The sequence below is a fragment of the Nycticebus coucang genome, chromosome 16 (assembly GCF_027406575.1).
Source record: "Nycticebus coucang isolate mNycCou1 chromosome 16, mNycCou1.pri, whole genome shotgun sequence".
NCBI lineage: Eukaryota > Metazoa > Chordata > Mammalia > Primates > Lorisidae > Nycticebus > Nycticebus coucang.
In genome coordinates, this window is record NC_069795.1 from 57,413,452 (window position 1) to 57,429,543 (window position 16,092).

General features: G+C 33.8%; 1 protein-coding gene across 4 annotated transcripts in view; it reads left to right on the forward strand.

The window, feature by feature from the left end:
- DZIP3 (DAZ interacting zinc finger protein 3) overlaps positions 1-16,092 on the forward strand; it is a 109,395-nt gene that overhangs the window by 12,207 nt on the left and 81,096 nt on the right. For all 4 annotated transcript variants that reach the window (XR_008374922.1, XM_053565215.1, XM_053565216.1 and 1 more), the window contains exons 2-5: positions 1,095-1,198; positions 3,453-3,522; positions 6,897-7,052; positions 13,791-13,907. Coding sequence is in view for 3 of the 4 variants with exons in the window: in XM_053565215.1 (XP_053421190.1) it covers positions 1,167-1,198; positions 3,453-3,522; positions 6,897-7,052; positions 13,791-13,907 (375 nt within the window). In the remaining variant the exon portion in view is untranslated. The remainder of the gene's footprint in view (positions 1-1,094; positions 1,199-3,452; positions 3,523-6,896; positions 7,053-13,790; positions 13,908-16,092) is intronic.

Sequence of the window (16,092 nt, forward strand, 5' to 3'; positions counted from 1 at the left end):
GAATCTTATTCAGTCTTCGCAGGAAGGCAGTGTAGGTCTGTTTATATGCTATTGCTGCCATTTTTTTTTCTTTTTCCTCAGCTTTTCTTCCTCTGCCCAAGAACACCTAGCAATAGTTTCTTTCAATGTGCTTGCTCCAACCTTTTGTGGGCTTAGAGTGGGATCAGAAAGAGAAGCTACCTTAACATGGGGCTCTGGTCTCTAGGGGCTTGAACTCTCAGTAAAGGAGCTCAAACAGGACCAATTTTAGAAGAGTTGTTTTTAGAGTAGTTAAAATAGAAAGTTCTATAAATAGATATGCTAATGATACTCTAGTCCCCTTTGTTTTCATTTGTGTTGCTTCAGATATTTTTTTAGGAAACTTTGACTACATCCATTGATACTTGGAATCACAGTGTGTTAGCATATTTTATATCCCACTTCTCCTATTTTATGGCGATGTAGAATCACATGATTTGGGGGAATAGTGGCCACCTGTTATTTCCAGACTAAAAGGAAACAAAACAATTGGTACTCTCAAGATTGTGTTAAGGAGGAACTCATATACCGCCGTGAGAAATGAACTAGTACAAACGTTTTTGTAAGCTATTTAGCAATATGCACCAAGAAACTTTAAGCATTTATGTCTTTTGACCTACTAATTCTGCTTTTGAGAGTTTATTATAAGGAAGTAATAAATAAGGAAAAAGCTTTATGGATAATAATGTTTATCATGGAAGTAATTTCCATGTTTATAATGGAAAACAAAACATCCAAGTGTATGAAAATGGTTAAGGAAACGCCAATCAACCAACTATTGTATAGCCATTGACAATGTTTACTAGGAGGATAAAATAAAATGGAAGATGTTTGTGGTATGATATTCAGTGGTGAAAAAGGTTATTCAATATGATTACAAATTAGTAAAATACACCTATGCTTAGAAAAAAGTATATTAAAGTAGAGGTGGTGATTATGTTTAGATGGTGAAATTACATGATTTATTGTCTTTTAGAGCACTTCAAAGTTTTCTTTAATGATCTTGTGCTGTTTTTATAGTGGAGAGAAAGAATGTAACTTTTCATCCTTCCCATTAAATATTATTTTTCTTACAGTGTTGAACAGCAGTGGTAAATATCAGTTTGCATCTACTGGAATACAGTTTTTGTAAAGGAAGCTTGTGCAGCATGGATTCCCTACCAGAAGAATTTTTCGTGAGGTAAGGGATAGGTTAACAAAAACCGACTGCATTTGTTGTGTTCCAAAGACAAGACATCTGTCTTTTCCAATAACCTTTCTAGCTAGTATGAATGAGATGCTCTTATGCTTCAGGAAAATTTGGCAACTTTGATTAGTGAGGAAAATGTAAACTGGGTATCTAATTTTAGAAAAGTTCACTAGAAATTACATCCTGGCTAAATAGCTAAGAATTGAAAAATGTGCTACACCTTGCTGCTCTTGGAACATTCTCACCAAAATAATGTTTTATCGTTTTAACAAATACTTACATAGAGCTACGTGTGAAGCATTGGTTTTAATGTTCTCATAAATGTTATTGTATACTGTTATTATCCCCATTTAGAAAGAGTGAGTTAAGCAGAAGACCCTACTAAGTAGTTCATTTGGTCCCAGACCAAATGACAATCTGTTTCCTCCAATCAGGACAAGTTCAGCCTGCCTATACCTCTGTTATATAATACAGCAGGTTAGTATTGGAGATCTCCCTCCAACTTTGAACCCTCTCATATAATAAGCAGTATGACCCATTAATTTATTTTTACAGGCATTTATTGACTGCTTGGTATAGGAGATAGAGTAAGACAAAATTTGCATAGTTAAAGAGTGCTAATAGTAGGAAGATACATAGGAAGTAATTATATCTTTAGACAAATTACATAAATATTATGTTAGAGATGATCTGTGGCTAGGAAGGAACATAGGAAGGAACAATATTTATTGACTGGGAATTGAATGAGTTCCACAAAGTGATATTTGAACTTATTTTTAAAAGATGAGAAGCATTTTGCTGGGTGTGGAAGTAAGGGAGGATGGGAGGTCATTTGGCTGAAGAAACAGCAAGAAAAAGTATTTAAGAAAAATTGGGAGGAAGGATTTTGACTATGTTGCTAAGAAATTTAGCTTTATTTTGTACACAGGAGGAGGTGAGGATTGTTTGTGGTTACACATAAAAATTTGTTACAGAGCTGATTACCTTTTAGTTAATAAAGACTATGTATGAGAATGTATGGTAAATCTAGTCAGTTTAATTATGTGTTAAAATGTTTTAGGTGAGCCTACTTTTATTAATAAGTAAAATGGTCATAATTAACTTCTGCTTTGATGACTGATGATGTATCTCAAGGTTATTTTAAGGAGTGAATGATCATGAAGTGGAGTTAGCAAGTAGAGTAAACATTTTAGAATATTTTGTACTCTCTCAAACCTTGAAAAGCTTCAATACTGTTGCAGTATTTTTCATTTTTCGATAACACACAGATGCTCTGTGTTTTTTTTCTGGAAGAAAAGACAGTTAATAGGTTTGTCTTTACTATGAAACTTTAAAGAGCCCTGAGAAACATGTTATGAAATGTTTGTATGTATAAATCATCTTTTGTTGAAATTTTCACTAGGAGTTTGAAAATGTAGATAATATTGTATTGTTTATCTGACCCATTTTTCCTTAGAAAAATCAGTTAGCATATAGTATAGATGATAAATGGTTGACTATCAAAGGAATACATATATGTTAAGTAAAATAGGATAATATTTATAAAATACTATTGTGAGTAAATCAATCAATATAAATTTCTCACCTTAGTTTTATTTCTGCTAGCATACAAAATTAAGATTATATAAATTACATATGATTTTATTATGGTTCCTATATCATGGTTCCGTATGTAGACAAAAGCAATTTTATAAACATTTTTCAGTTCAGTATGTAACACTTTAAATATGTTCACATTTTGAGTCAATATTAAAAGCAAAACCTGTCAACCTATTTATTTACCAAAATTAGTTAATAATTTCTAAATATGATAGTCTTCCTCAATTAAAAAATATTTTGGAAAACTGGACAGTTGTAAGTCTAGGAGCCACAAACAGAAAAAATTATCTTTGAAAGATTGATCCTTTCCTAACCTGTATTTTCATAAACCTACCCACAAACAACTTTGACTTTTTCAAGGCCCCTTTTGTTTTTTCTCTTGAAGCAGTGCTATTATATCTATTGTGTGTCTATTAAATTGCCGTTTCCTCTACTACCATCCAGTAAGGGCATGACCTAATTTCTTTAACTTGAGTCCCTAAAGAGATATGGCACCTACCATTATTATCAGTCTTTGATACATATGTGTTATACTTCTGAAACTTCAGACAAGAATATAATTGTTAGATTCTTTACTACCACAATTTCATTGTGTTCTTTGTGAGAACATGCTCTGAATATATCTTTTCTTTTTCATTTAAAATAGGGATCCTGCTGTGGAGGACCAGAGAAAAGAGGGAACTGAGAGTAATCTAGAAAAACCTTCTGGTCAACTAGTAAGAGGAAATTTAATTTTTTTTAACTTTTAGTTAATTATGGTAAATTTAGTCAATAATCTGTTTTAGGTGAGTCTACTTTTCTACTTCAATAAGTAAAATGGACATAATTAACTTTTGCTTTGAAGATTGATGCTGTATCTCAAGGTTATCATTTTAAAAACCAATCGTCAGCATACCTTTAGTAGAAAATTGAATTGACATGTCCAGAAACATCCCAACAATCAGTTTTAAAAAATTCCTCATTGGTCTTTTGAAGGGAAATTCAGACAAACAAAAACTACATATGTACACAGATATAAAGAAAGCATATATATGTAGAATTTTATTTAGTAAGAAGTTTTAGTGAGTTGTTTCTGAAGTTAAATTTCTTCTTTATTTTTCATTATATTTACTATTAGAACTTCTAAGTCTAGATGAAAGAGAATAACATTGAATTATACATAAATTTACTGCCAGTGACAATATGCTTTATGATAGGATAAAATATTTATATGAATACCTTGTGTCCTTATATTTAATGAAAGATTGATGAAGAGATATTTGTTAGATTCTTGTTCATGCACTTTTACTTTTCATATAGTTTTATATGATCGATGCCTACTTGTGAATAAGGTTTGCATATTTGGTTAACCATGGAGGTGCTAATGTATTTCAAACTAAAGGTCAACTCTGCAGTCAAAAGTCACTGCAGAATCACCTGATACTAATTAAGAAATTTAAATACAAGCAAGATTATGGGATGAAAAATAAGCTTCACACCTATCAAACATTTTTATTGGCTTGGCACCTATAGCACAGTGCGTAAGCGCCAGCCACATACACCAAGGGTGGCGGGTTCGAACCCAGCCCGGGCCAGCTAGAACAACAATGGCAACTGCAACAAAAAAATAGCTGGGCATTGTGGCAGGTGCCTATAGTCCCAGCTACTAGGGAGGCTGAGGCAAGAGAATCACTGAAGCCCAAGAGTTTGAGGTTGCTGTGAGCTGTGAGGCCATGGCACTCTGAGGGCAACATAGTGAGATTCTATCTCAAAAAAAAAAAAAAAAAAAAAAAAAATTATCTAGTAATTTAGGAAGAAAAATTATGTACACATAAAATATCCACAGTATGCACCTAAATGAGTTTATTAATGTAAAAAATGTTGCAAAGGAAATCTGCTATGCACAAATGTACATAGAGTTGTACTGTTGAGGAAAGGTAAAACCAGGGGACTAACTATAGAAAAAAACAATTCTATATACAGATTTGGGGATACAAAACCAAGAAAGATGGATGCTTTGACCAGAATTTGGTTTAGATGTTGAGATGACTAAATTTGGCAAAAATGGATCAAGCATCAAATATTTTGACAAACAACATAAAGAATTAAAATTGAATTTTATGAGATAAAAATGTTTAATAGGAGGCAGCACCCGTGACTCAGTGGTTGGGATGCTGGCCACATACACTGAAGCTGGTGGGTTTGAACCCAGCTCGGGCCAGCTAAAACAACAATGGCAACAACAACAACAAAAAATAGTCGGGCATTGTGGCAGGTGCTGGTAGTCTCAGCCACTTGGGAAGGCTGAGGCAAGAGAATCACTTGAGTCCAAGAGTTTAAGGTTACTGTGAGCTGTAATACCACAGCTCTCTACCCAGGGCGACATCTTGAGAGTCTGTCTCAAAAAAAAAAAAAAAAATGTTTAGTAGGTGTGAACCTTAATTTATTTTCATCCCATAATCTTGCTTGTGTTTACATTTCTTAATTAGTATCAGGTGATTCTTCAGTGACTTTTTTTTTTTTTTTTTTTTTTTTTTTTTTTTTTTTTTTTGTAGAGACAGAGTCTCACTTTATGGCCCTCGGTAGAGTGCCGTGGCCTCACACAGCTCACAGCAACCTCCAACTCCTGGGCTTAAGCGATTCTCTTGCCTCAGCCTCCCGAGTAGCTGGGACCACAGGCGCCCGCCACAACGCCCGGCTATTTTTTTTTTTTTTGGTTGCAGTTCGGCCGGGGCTGGGCCTGAACCCACCACCCTCGGTATATGGGGCCGGCGCCCTACCAACTGAGCCACAGGCGCCACCCGATTCTTCAGTGACTTTTGACTGCAGAGTTGACCTTTAGTTTGAAATACAGTAGAACCTCCATAGTTGACTACCTCACTACATTGCCCACCTCCTTAAATTGACCTAATTTTCATAGACTGGATGTGCAGCACATGTACATATTAGTACAGTAGGCCTATTTCCTTATGATGACCACTTCTGTATACTGACCAGTCTCTTACAGTCAACTGTTGCAGTAAGGTGGTCAACTTACAAAGGTTCTACTGTGTACACACTACTGACAGTGGTAATTCCTTTTTTTTTCTTATACCACTTCATTAATTTTTCCTTTGCCTTCTAAATGAATTGCATATTCTTTTTTTTTTTCTTTGTAAGAGTTTTTCTATTTACTTTGTAGGACTTTTTTTAACTTTTTGAACAAATTTCAAATCTACAGATAAGTTGCAAGAATACAGTGAGTACCTGTAGTATAACGAATAGCACAATGAACACTCTTCACAGAGATTTAGAAAATGGTTTATATTTTTCAACATATATAATCTTCATATATGAAGCATTATAAAATATAAGGTATATTTGTTAGAAATATTATAAATGGGAATAGAGCTGTCTTAATTTAGCACACATAGGGAGATTAGAGAGAGAGTCCTATAGTAGACTTCATTGGTTCCTAGTCACTTTCCTATGTAGTTCTGTGTTTGTTAGTGACCTGACATTCAAGTATCAAGCATTTTCAGTGACTGTGTGTGCTTTCTGCAATAACAAGCTGTTATTTCTGGTTTGCAGAGGTCAATAGCAACATAATCATATTTCTAAAGTCTCAACAGGGTATGAGAACTGTGGTGTCTTTTCAAGGCTTGAGTTTTTTAAAACTAGTGTCAGTAGACAATCCAGCAGGACTTGACTGTATAGTTATCAATTAACCATTAACAGTAGCCATATTAACTCTGTAAGAATCAATTCTTGAATTCCCAGGTTCATTTACTCAGCTCTGAATTAATATGAGAGTTGTTCTATTTTAGTTTGTTTATAAGCCTTATTCATTTTCAATTTCATGTTAGTAGCTAAAGTATCAGTCATATAATATAAAAAACACTCATAGACATAGTTTTCATATTATGTAGAATAATCTATATAATATTAATATGTAAGTTCCTGACAATACAGAGAACGTTTATTAGTCTTGCTTGGATTTTCTGTAGTTCTGTCATAGTGATCTACTTATGGTAGGCACTTTGTTCGTTTTTAATACTTCGGTTTGTTTGAGTGTTAGAGTAAATGACAATATATATAATTGTCTAAATGTTCAATGAATAATGTCTTCTAGGACAAACAGGAAAAGGACATACCTACTGATCTTGTCCCTGTTAACCTACTATTAGAAGTGAAGAAGTTATTAAATGCAATTAATACTCTACCAAAAGGTGTGGTTCCTCACATTAAGAAGTTCTTGCAAGAAGATTTTTCCTTCCAAACTATGCAGGTAACATCAGAATCTGTCCTTTAAGGCAGAAGTACAACTCTATGTACATGACATTTTTTTAAATCATAAAATATAGCTAAGATGTTAAAATCTCCATCTTCTTGTAAAAGGATTTGGAGTTAACTTTAACTGTATATATTTGTTCATTACATAAATAGAATTCATTGGTGTTAGCCTTTCAAGAATAATGGTAGGCATGTGAATTGGTAGCTTATAAACTGTTAAACTATAAGGTCTAGTGTTCCAATTCTACTAATAACCTACAACATGCCACTCTGGGACCGGGGCTGCTTTTGATATTCTAATTTTTTAAATGTTGACATTTTCAAAAATAATGTTCAAAACTTTTAGATTTATGAATGAAATAAATATTCTAAAGAATATATTATAGATTTTCTTTCTGAAAGTAGTTTTTCTGTATAATAATTTTTGATATCTTTCATTTTATAAATCTGGGAGCATTTATGTTGTGTGCGTATATATTTAGAACTGAAATGTCTTTTTGTTGTATTGTGCTTTTGACCAGTATATAGTGTCCATTTTTGTCTTTCTTTACTTTCATTGCTTTAAATCCGTTTGTATTTGCAAATAAATTTGGGACTACTACTTTCTTGTGATTTCTGTTTGCTTGAAATGTTTTCTAATCATTTACCCTGAGTCTTGTTTGTCCTTAAAGATTAGATGTGTTTACTGAAGATAATTATGTATTTGGCTTACGCTTTTTTAATCCAGTCTATGCTGCTTCAGTAGGGAATTCAAGCCATTCACATTTATTGAGAGAATTGATAAATATGGTAGAGTTCTGTTTGTCTTGTTTTATGGAGGTCAGTTACCAGTTTTGTCACTTGGGCCATTGGAGAAGGTAGGCTTTGATCTTTCATTTCCAGGTGTCTTTACTTTGTTAGAGGTTCATTGTGTTAGTATGTAGAATGGGTCTGACTACTTTGTGCAGGGCTGGTCTTGTAGTGATAAATTTCCTCAATGATTGCTTATCAGTGAAAGACTTGATTTTTTCATTGAATATGAAACTTAATTTGCCAGGACAGACACAGGATCCTAGGCTGGAAGTAGTTTTGTTTAAGTTGAAAGTCAGAGTCTTATCTCTTATGGCTTGTAAAGTTCTAGCTGAGAAATCTGCTGTCACCCTGATGGATCTGCCCTTGTAGCTTAATTGGTGCTTACTCCTGGTTGCTTGCAGAATTTTCTCTTTCGTTTTGACTTTGGCTGGGTTCATTACAATGTGTCTAGGAGATAATAAGTTTATATTGAGATGAACATGAGTTCAATATCTATCTAAGAGAGTATGTCTGAATCTTTGGTGATGCTTGGGAAATTTTCAGTTATGAAAATTTTAGCAGGGTGCCTGTATCTTTGGGTCATTATTCTTCTCCTTTATGGATAGCTATAATTTGTATGTTTATATGCTTTGTGAAATTCCATAATTCTCTAAGAGATGCTTTTTTCCCCTCTTCTTTTCTGCTTCTTTAAATGACTGAGTTAGCTCGAGCCTAATCCTTTAGCTCTGAGATTATTCTCTGTGGTTTAATATGACTCCTGCAATTCTTTAACTTCCAATATATCCTAATTTCATCATGTCTTTTATTCATTTCTTGGGTCAATTTTTAGATTTCCTTTTGGTGGTTTTCCACTTTCCCTTCAAATCCCTTCATCATTTTTGCCATTCAGAGTTTAAATTCCTTTTCTGACATTTCCATAATTTCTTTATAGGTGGGATCCTCTGTGGTAGCTGCCTTGTGATCTGTTAGAGGAGGGGTTGCTCTGTTCTGGTTTTTCATGTTGCCACAATTTTTTATTGGTTCTTCCTTCCTTCTCCTACTTTTTGTTCTACTCCCTTCTTCTCCTTAATTTTTTTTTGTCTCTGTGGCTGGGTATTGAAGTTGCCTATAGTCCCAACTATAATGGAGGTTGAGGCAGACAGATTGCTTGTGCCAGGAGTTTGAGACTACAGTGAGTTATAATCGTACCACTGAACTCCAGTCTGCATGCATGACAGTGAAATCCCATCTCTGGGTCCTCTGCTTACGGTCTCAAAAGACTTTAAACGAAATGTTGGCCAAACTACATTCTTTCTGGAACTTAGGCTGCTCTTCAAGCTGACATGGTTTATGGCAGAATTCAATTCCTTGTGACTATAGGACTAAAGTTCTCAGCTCCAGTATAGCACGAGGTGAGTCAGCCCTGGTTGCCCAATCTGTCTCATAGGGAAGGAGAAGTATCTATCTTGTCTGTTCCAGCTCTGTAAACTATAGATACTGAAAACCTACTATCAACAAATTTGTTGATAACTTTCATCATAGGAAGGATATCATTTTTTCAATTATTAGGTTTTCCTAAAGTTAATGATCTACTCTTAGTAACAATTAACTGGAGGAGAGGGGAGCAAAATACCATAGGTATCTTGAAAAGACATTTGCCTTTTTGATGAAAAATACGTCATTAATTATTTCCATGAAACAAATTAATACTATTGTGATTAAAAATTCAAACAAATTCTGAAAATATTCATAAAACTTTATATACAGTTACTTAATATAATCTTAACTGAGAAGGTTTACCATAGTATGAATAAATTTTGGCTTGAAATTGGTGAAATTATTCTATTATTTCCTCTCATTTTGGAAATCACCCAGGAACAAGAAAAAGAAACTAGTAACCTTCAGATATGCAAAATATGTACAATAAGAAGTAAAAATAGAAGAAAAGTACAGCCATCTTTCATGTCTGTGGCAGATTGGTTACAGTACCATCTACCATAACCAAAATCTGTGATGATTAAGTTTATTTTGTAAAATGGCATGGTATTTGCATATAGTTCATGCACACCCTCCTATATTCTTTAAATTACTTATAATACATAATACAATATAAATGCTGTGTAAATAGTGTTGTACTATACTATCTTTTTAATTTGTATTATTTTTTATTATTACTTTTTATTTATTTTTCAAATATTTTCAACCCATGAATTCATGGATCTGGAATGCACATATACAAAGGGCTAGTTGTGCTTTTGTGTGATAGCAATGAAAAAGTAAAATATGCAGGAAAAACTCTTAGGAAATGTACAAGGTAAATTAGTATTTCTGTACATTTGTCCTTACCACTTTTGTGAGAACCTGTACACCCAGTACTAGTTCTAATGAATCAAAATCTCTGGGGGTAAATCTGGGACTCTATATTTTAGCAAGCACCCACAGACTGATATTATTCACATTAAGTTTAGGAGTCAATATTCCATATTATAACAATAAATAAAACTCTCTAAATTCTATTAAGGCTAAGAAAAGAAGATCTGAAGGGAAAATAGGACATGTTGGAAGACCCAGTATGTTAAAGCTGTCAGTTTTTCCTAAATTAAAATCTACAAATACAATATCATTCCAATAAAACGAAAGGAATTTTTTGGTTAGTGTTACTAAAAGCTAATATATGGGTAATAAGAGGAAAAATATATTTTATATACATAAATAAGTGAAAATTATATTAAGTACAAGAGAAAAGAGCTGGGCTTTTGTTCACATAATTAAGATAATTTATGAGGCTGTGATAACTAAAAAAAATTTGTTATTTGTTCTTGACAAGTAACAAACAAGAAAATAGAAGAGAAACTCCAGAAGTAATCCCAAATACATAAAATACTTTAATAAATGATAAGATGCTAGGTCACAAAACAAGTCTTGCCAAATTTCAAAGGAATAAAACATATAGAACATGTTCTGTAATTAGTGTACAGTTAATCTAGGATTAAGTAACAGGAAGATAAACTAGAAAACCATATGTTCATAAGTTATGATATATACCTCTAATCTAGTTAACCAGTAGATCAAAGAAGAACTTCAGTGGAAGTTAAATGAATTTTTGATCTGAATAAAAAATATATATCAAAACTTATATTATTAGGTAAAGCTGTGCTTTCAGGAAAATTTGTAGCTTGATATTCATAGATAAGAAAAAGAAGCAAGATTGAAATCAGTCATCAAAGCATGAAGTTGATGGAAGGTTGATTTAAGAACAGTAAATCAGAAAGGAAGAAATAAGGATATGTCAAACAAATAGAATAAAATATAAAATAGAGATGATCAATAAAGCCAAAGCTTGGTGGGGTTTTTTATTTTTTTAAATTTTTAAAATTTTATGATCAATAAAGCCAAAGCTTGGTGGGGTTTTTTATTTTTTTAAATTTTTAAAATTTTAGCTATGCAGTCTATGGTTCAAAACTTAGTAGTTTTTTTTTTTTTTTTAAAGACCCATACAATTGATAAATGTTTGATAAGAGAGTTCAAAAAAAGTAACCAAAACACAAAATGAAAATGAAAACATCAATACAAATTCCACTGGCTGGCTGGTTCGTTTCAAAGCAATATTCCTCTGAAAAAGTGTAACGACTGGGAAAAATTTTTCCAGGTAGTTCTTATTTGTACTTTACTAGTAGATTGCTTAATTCAACCAGGCATTGGGACAAGCCTGCTTATGTTCTGTGAGGAAGGGTCTATTTCTATACTTTTTGTAGCGTAATGCTGTCAGTAGTCTGCCCATAACCATAGGACCTTACCTATGCCTCAAGGCCTTTTTTCTGCAACTGTAGAAAGCTTTACTTCCCATGGCAGTTCAGAAGATCCTAGGAATTAATAATATTCCCCATCACCCCAGAAACTACTCAACCAGAAAATCTTGGGAGTTATTATATAAGCACCCCAGTTCTCTCTAGCCTTTAGTTGGAGAATATTGAAGCTTGTATTTATTAGTTTTCCAAAATTTCCCTGTTGTAGTAAACCCAATCACCAGCCTTGGGTAATTAGCTTAGTAGCACACCCTTTAATTTAAGCCTGCTTTCCCTTTTCACTTCTTCACTTCCTTCCCATTTTTCTCTATACCTCCCAAATAAACTGTTTGCATTCACATCCTTATATTATGGTCTGCTTTCATTGCAAAAGAATGGAGTAGTGACCAGGGCCCCTCCTCCTTGATAGGCCATGCTCTCCTTTTCCCCTGGTTCTGTAAATCTACTGAAGCCTCTGAGTAGAATCTCAGCCATAACTGAATATGGAAATTGTTTTAAAGAGAAAAATAAGTTAGTCTTATGTTTCTAGTCCCACCTCCTCTTCTATATGTTGACCTGAGAGATTTTCAGTGCCTTTTTAGCTTTACATTGCTTTCAGATTAAATGGCATATATATATACACACACACACACACACACACACACACACATATATGTAAAATATATACTTATATATATATATAAAGGGTTTTTTTTTAGTTTTTTCATTCTTTTTAAATTTCAGATTAATATGAGGATACAAACCATCAGGTTATATAATTTACACATGACGGGTAAAAATGAGAGTTGTAGTTGTGTCCTACACCAGGGAATATGCCGTTTATCCATGCATTGTACCCATTGGGTGAAAAGCTACTGTTCCCCCTCCTCTCCTCTTCCCTTCTAGATTAATTGTAATTTTCTATTATATATATCTGTGATTGTTAATCTGCTAGTTTCAGGTTTTTCTGTTTTGTCCAGCTGTTTTAGTTCTCATTGGGAGGACTCATCTGAAACCACCTATACTGTTTAACAGAGGTGGAACTTTGGTACTGTTATATATTCCTATTCAGATTCAAAAGATACTGTTGAATAAATGTCTGGATGTATGAGGCTAGAATTCAAATGACAGTTCTTGGTGGGAAATATAAATTTAGAAACTGTCAGTATGTAGACATTTAGAAATATGATAGTGGACTACTTTATCAGTGGAATGTATGTTGATAGAAAAAAGGTTTATTAGCTTGACTGCTGAAGAGACTGACATTAAGCAAGTACTTAGATAGCTAGGAAGAAAACAGAAAAGTATTATATACTAGAAACCAAGTTAAAAGTTTAGATTAAACCTCACATATAGAATATATAGCAATAAACAGAAAGTATAATTTAAGCCAAACATTTGTGGGGAATGGACACAATGGTAAGATGTAGTCTTTCCTTTTATTTCAACTACGTAATTAACAAACTGCAGTACACAATGAAGTATATATCAGCTCAGTTCCAATTAGTTAAAATGTAAGATGGCTTGTCCTGGTATTGGTATTAATGCCAGCATGCCTGTTTGCCATAGGTTCAGGGCTGGAAGGAAGATTTTAGCTATGCTAGAGAATGGTAAGTATGAGAGTGAGGTGGGATTACCATCTTCCCCTGAAGTAGTAGATGTTTGCCACCCCTTGGCAGACCTAGAAATGTTTTTTAGAGTGTTGAGGAAATAGTTACTAAGGAGATTCATCAGCCTTCTTAAAAACAAGTGTGAGAGGGCGGTGCCCATAGCTCAGTGGGTAGGGCGCCGGCCATATGCATCAGGGCTGGTGGGTTCAAACCCAGCCAAGGCCTGCTAAAACAAAAAAAATATCCAGGCATTGTGGTGGGCACCTATAGTCCCAGGTACGTGGGAGGCTGAGGCAAGAGAATTGCTTGAGCCCAAGAACTGGAGGTTGCTGTGAGCTTTAATGCCACGGCACTCAACTGAGGGCAACAAAGTGAGACTCTGTCTCAATTAAAAAAAAAAAAACAAGTGTGAGAATAGTGTATCTGGGTAGTATGGGTTTTTTTAAAACCACCTTTATTTCTGTTTTCCAAAATTTCTGCAATAAGCATATATTATTTGTAAAATATAAACGTTTGTAGCTATTTGATCTAACCTAAATAAATCTCTGGCCATATTATTTTCCACAGAGAGAAGTTGCAGCTAACAGCCAGAATGGGGAAGAAATTGTTCCTGCTTTGACTTTACGTTTCTTGATAACACAACTGGAATCAGCACTTAGAAACATTCAAGCAACTAATTATACTGTGAGTTGCTTTTTTTTCTTGGAAGTTTGAAATAAAGGGCTTGGTCAGCATTTTTCAGTGAGAAAACAGTGCCTGCTTATTTTGAGGTCTAGAACACTTTGTGTTTTCCTCTTCAGCCTCTAAAGAAAGATACTTATAAGTTTATTGCTTTCCTATGTCTTATACTTTTACTATATCTCTGTAATGAGCCTATTATAGTTCCCTTTCCTACCACAAAATTGTTTGCCTTAAGAGAAACTTGAACTAATAGAAATGAGCTTTCCCAAGTAGGTAATGGGAAGTCATAAAGTTCAAAAAATAAATGAAGTATAGAAAGACAAGTATCGTAAGATATCACCTACATAAGGAATCTAAAAAAATTGAATTCACAGAAGTAGAGAATATAATGGCAGTTACCAGGGGCTGGGGTTGAGAGGGCATAGGTAAGGGGATATTGATCAAAGGATACAAAATTTGTTAGATAGGAGGAATAATTGATGTGTTCAAGAGAACTATTGTGCAACATGGTGATTATAATTAGTAATAAGGTATTATATGCTTAAAAATTGCCAAGAGAGATTTTAAGTGCTTTCAACACAAAAAGTGATAAATATTAAGGCATAATGCATATTAATTACCTTGAGTTAGTCATTCTACATTGTATACATATTTCATGTTGTATATGATAAATATGTGCAATTTTTATTTATCAATTATTAAAGAAATAACTGTTCCTTCCTTCTCTAATTATTAACCAGCTTCTCTTTCTTTTGCTATTTCTATATTTTTAAAAGTTGGAATTTCTATTATCAGTAAAATTGACAAAATATATTTATATTTTCAGTGAGAAAACAGTGCCTGCTTATTTTGAGGTCTAGACAAAATCAGATGAAACTTAAGAAATAAACAGAAAAAGTTAAGAAATAAGTTACATCAAAAATTGGAATTGATAGTGTAGGACACTAAAAGGAAAAATGAGGTCTTTGCCTAACTTGGAATAGTATTCTAAATTTTATATGCATATAAGGTTTGACAGTTAAGTTCCTGAACTAATCCTAGAAAAAGTGCTGCATACCTCATTGCTGAATATCACTATGGTCACCTTCAAAGTACTCCCCTCAGGAAGCTCTGCATTGACACTAGTGCTTAGTTCATGCTTCAAAGCAATTTTGTAACTCTTTTTCTGGAATGGCCATCAGAGCTATTGTTGTATTATTTTTGATATCCTGAATATCATCAAAATATCTTCTTTTCAACATTTCTTTTATCTTTGGGTAAAGAGAAAAGTTACCAGGGGCCAGATCTGGTGAATAGGGAGGTTGTTCAAAAACTGTTTATTGGCAAAAATCTCCCTCATACGCAGTGCTGTGTGAGGTGGTGCATTGTTCTGATACAAGAGCCATGAGTTGTTGGCCACGATTTTCAGTTAAGATTTTCCTATTTCTCTGTTGTTATTTACTTGGCCTGCTATACCTCTCATAGTCAGCCCATGATTTTGATGCACAATTTGACAAATTTTTGCAATGTTTTTGTTAATTCTGATTGTTACTGGCTACCCTGCCCTCTCTTCATCAATAATTCTTTCTTGCCCCTCATAAAAGCGTTTAATTTGTATACTGCCATTTTCTTCATGGCATTATGCCCATAAACTTGGACTAACTTGTCCCTGATTTTACTTCTATTCTTGCCCAGTTTAACAAAAAATTATGTTTGTTCATTGCTCTAATTCAAGCTCCATCATTCTTGCAACAGCGCACAAAACATGCACCAACAGTAATGAACACCAGCAAGATATCTCCACATATCAACATGATCACAACTCTGGAACACTGATATACCAAGGCTATGGAACCTTACCGAGTGGTTTGTACAGTGCTGCCACCGTGTAAGTGCACAGTGGCAATTTGGCAAACTTAATTGTCAGACCTTGTATAGAAGATGGAGTAGGATTATTTTCCAAAAGGGACTAGACTACCCAGACACCAAAAAAGATAGCCTAAGATACTGTACAAGGAGGTGGAAAATAATCCTTATTTAAGCCTCTAAGGATTAGGATTCTAAATAATGATTTACATACTCTAAAGGAGGTTCTAGGTAGATTCAAAAGAAGAAACAAAAGAAAAATGGGTTTGCATTTTGATCCCAAGAACTTCTGGGATCTGCTATTTCTACCACTGACCAGATTGCCAGTCAGTGAAACAAATCA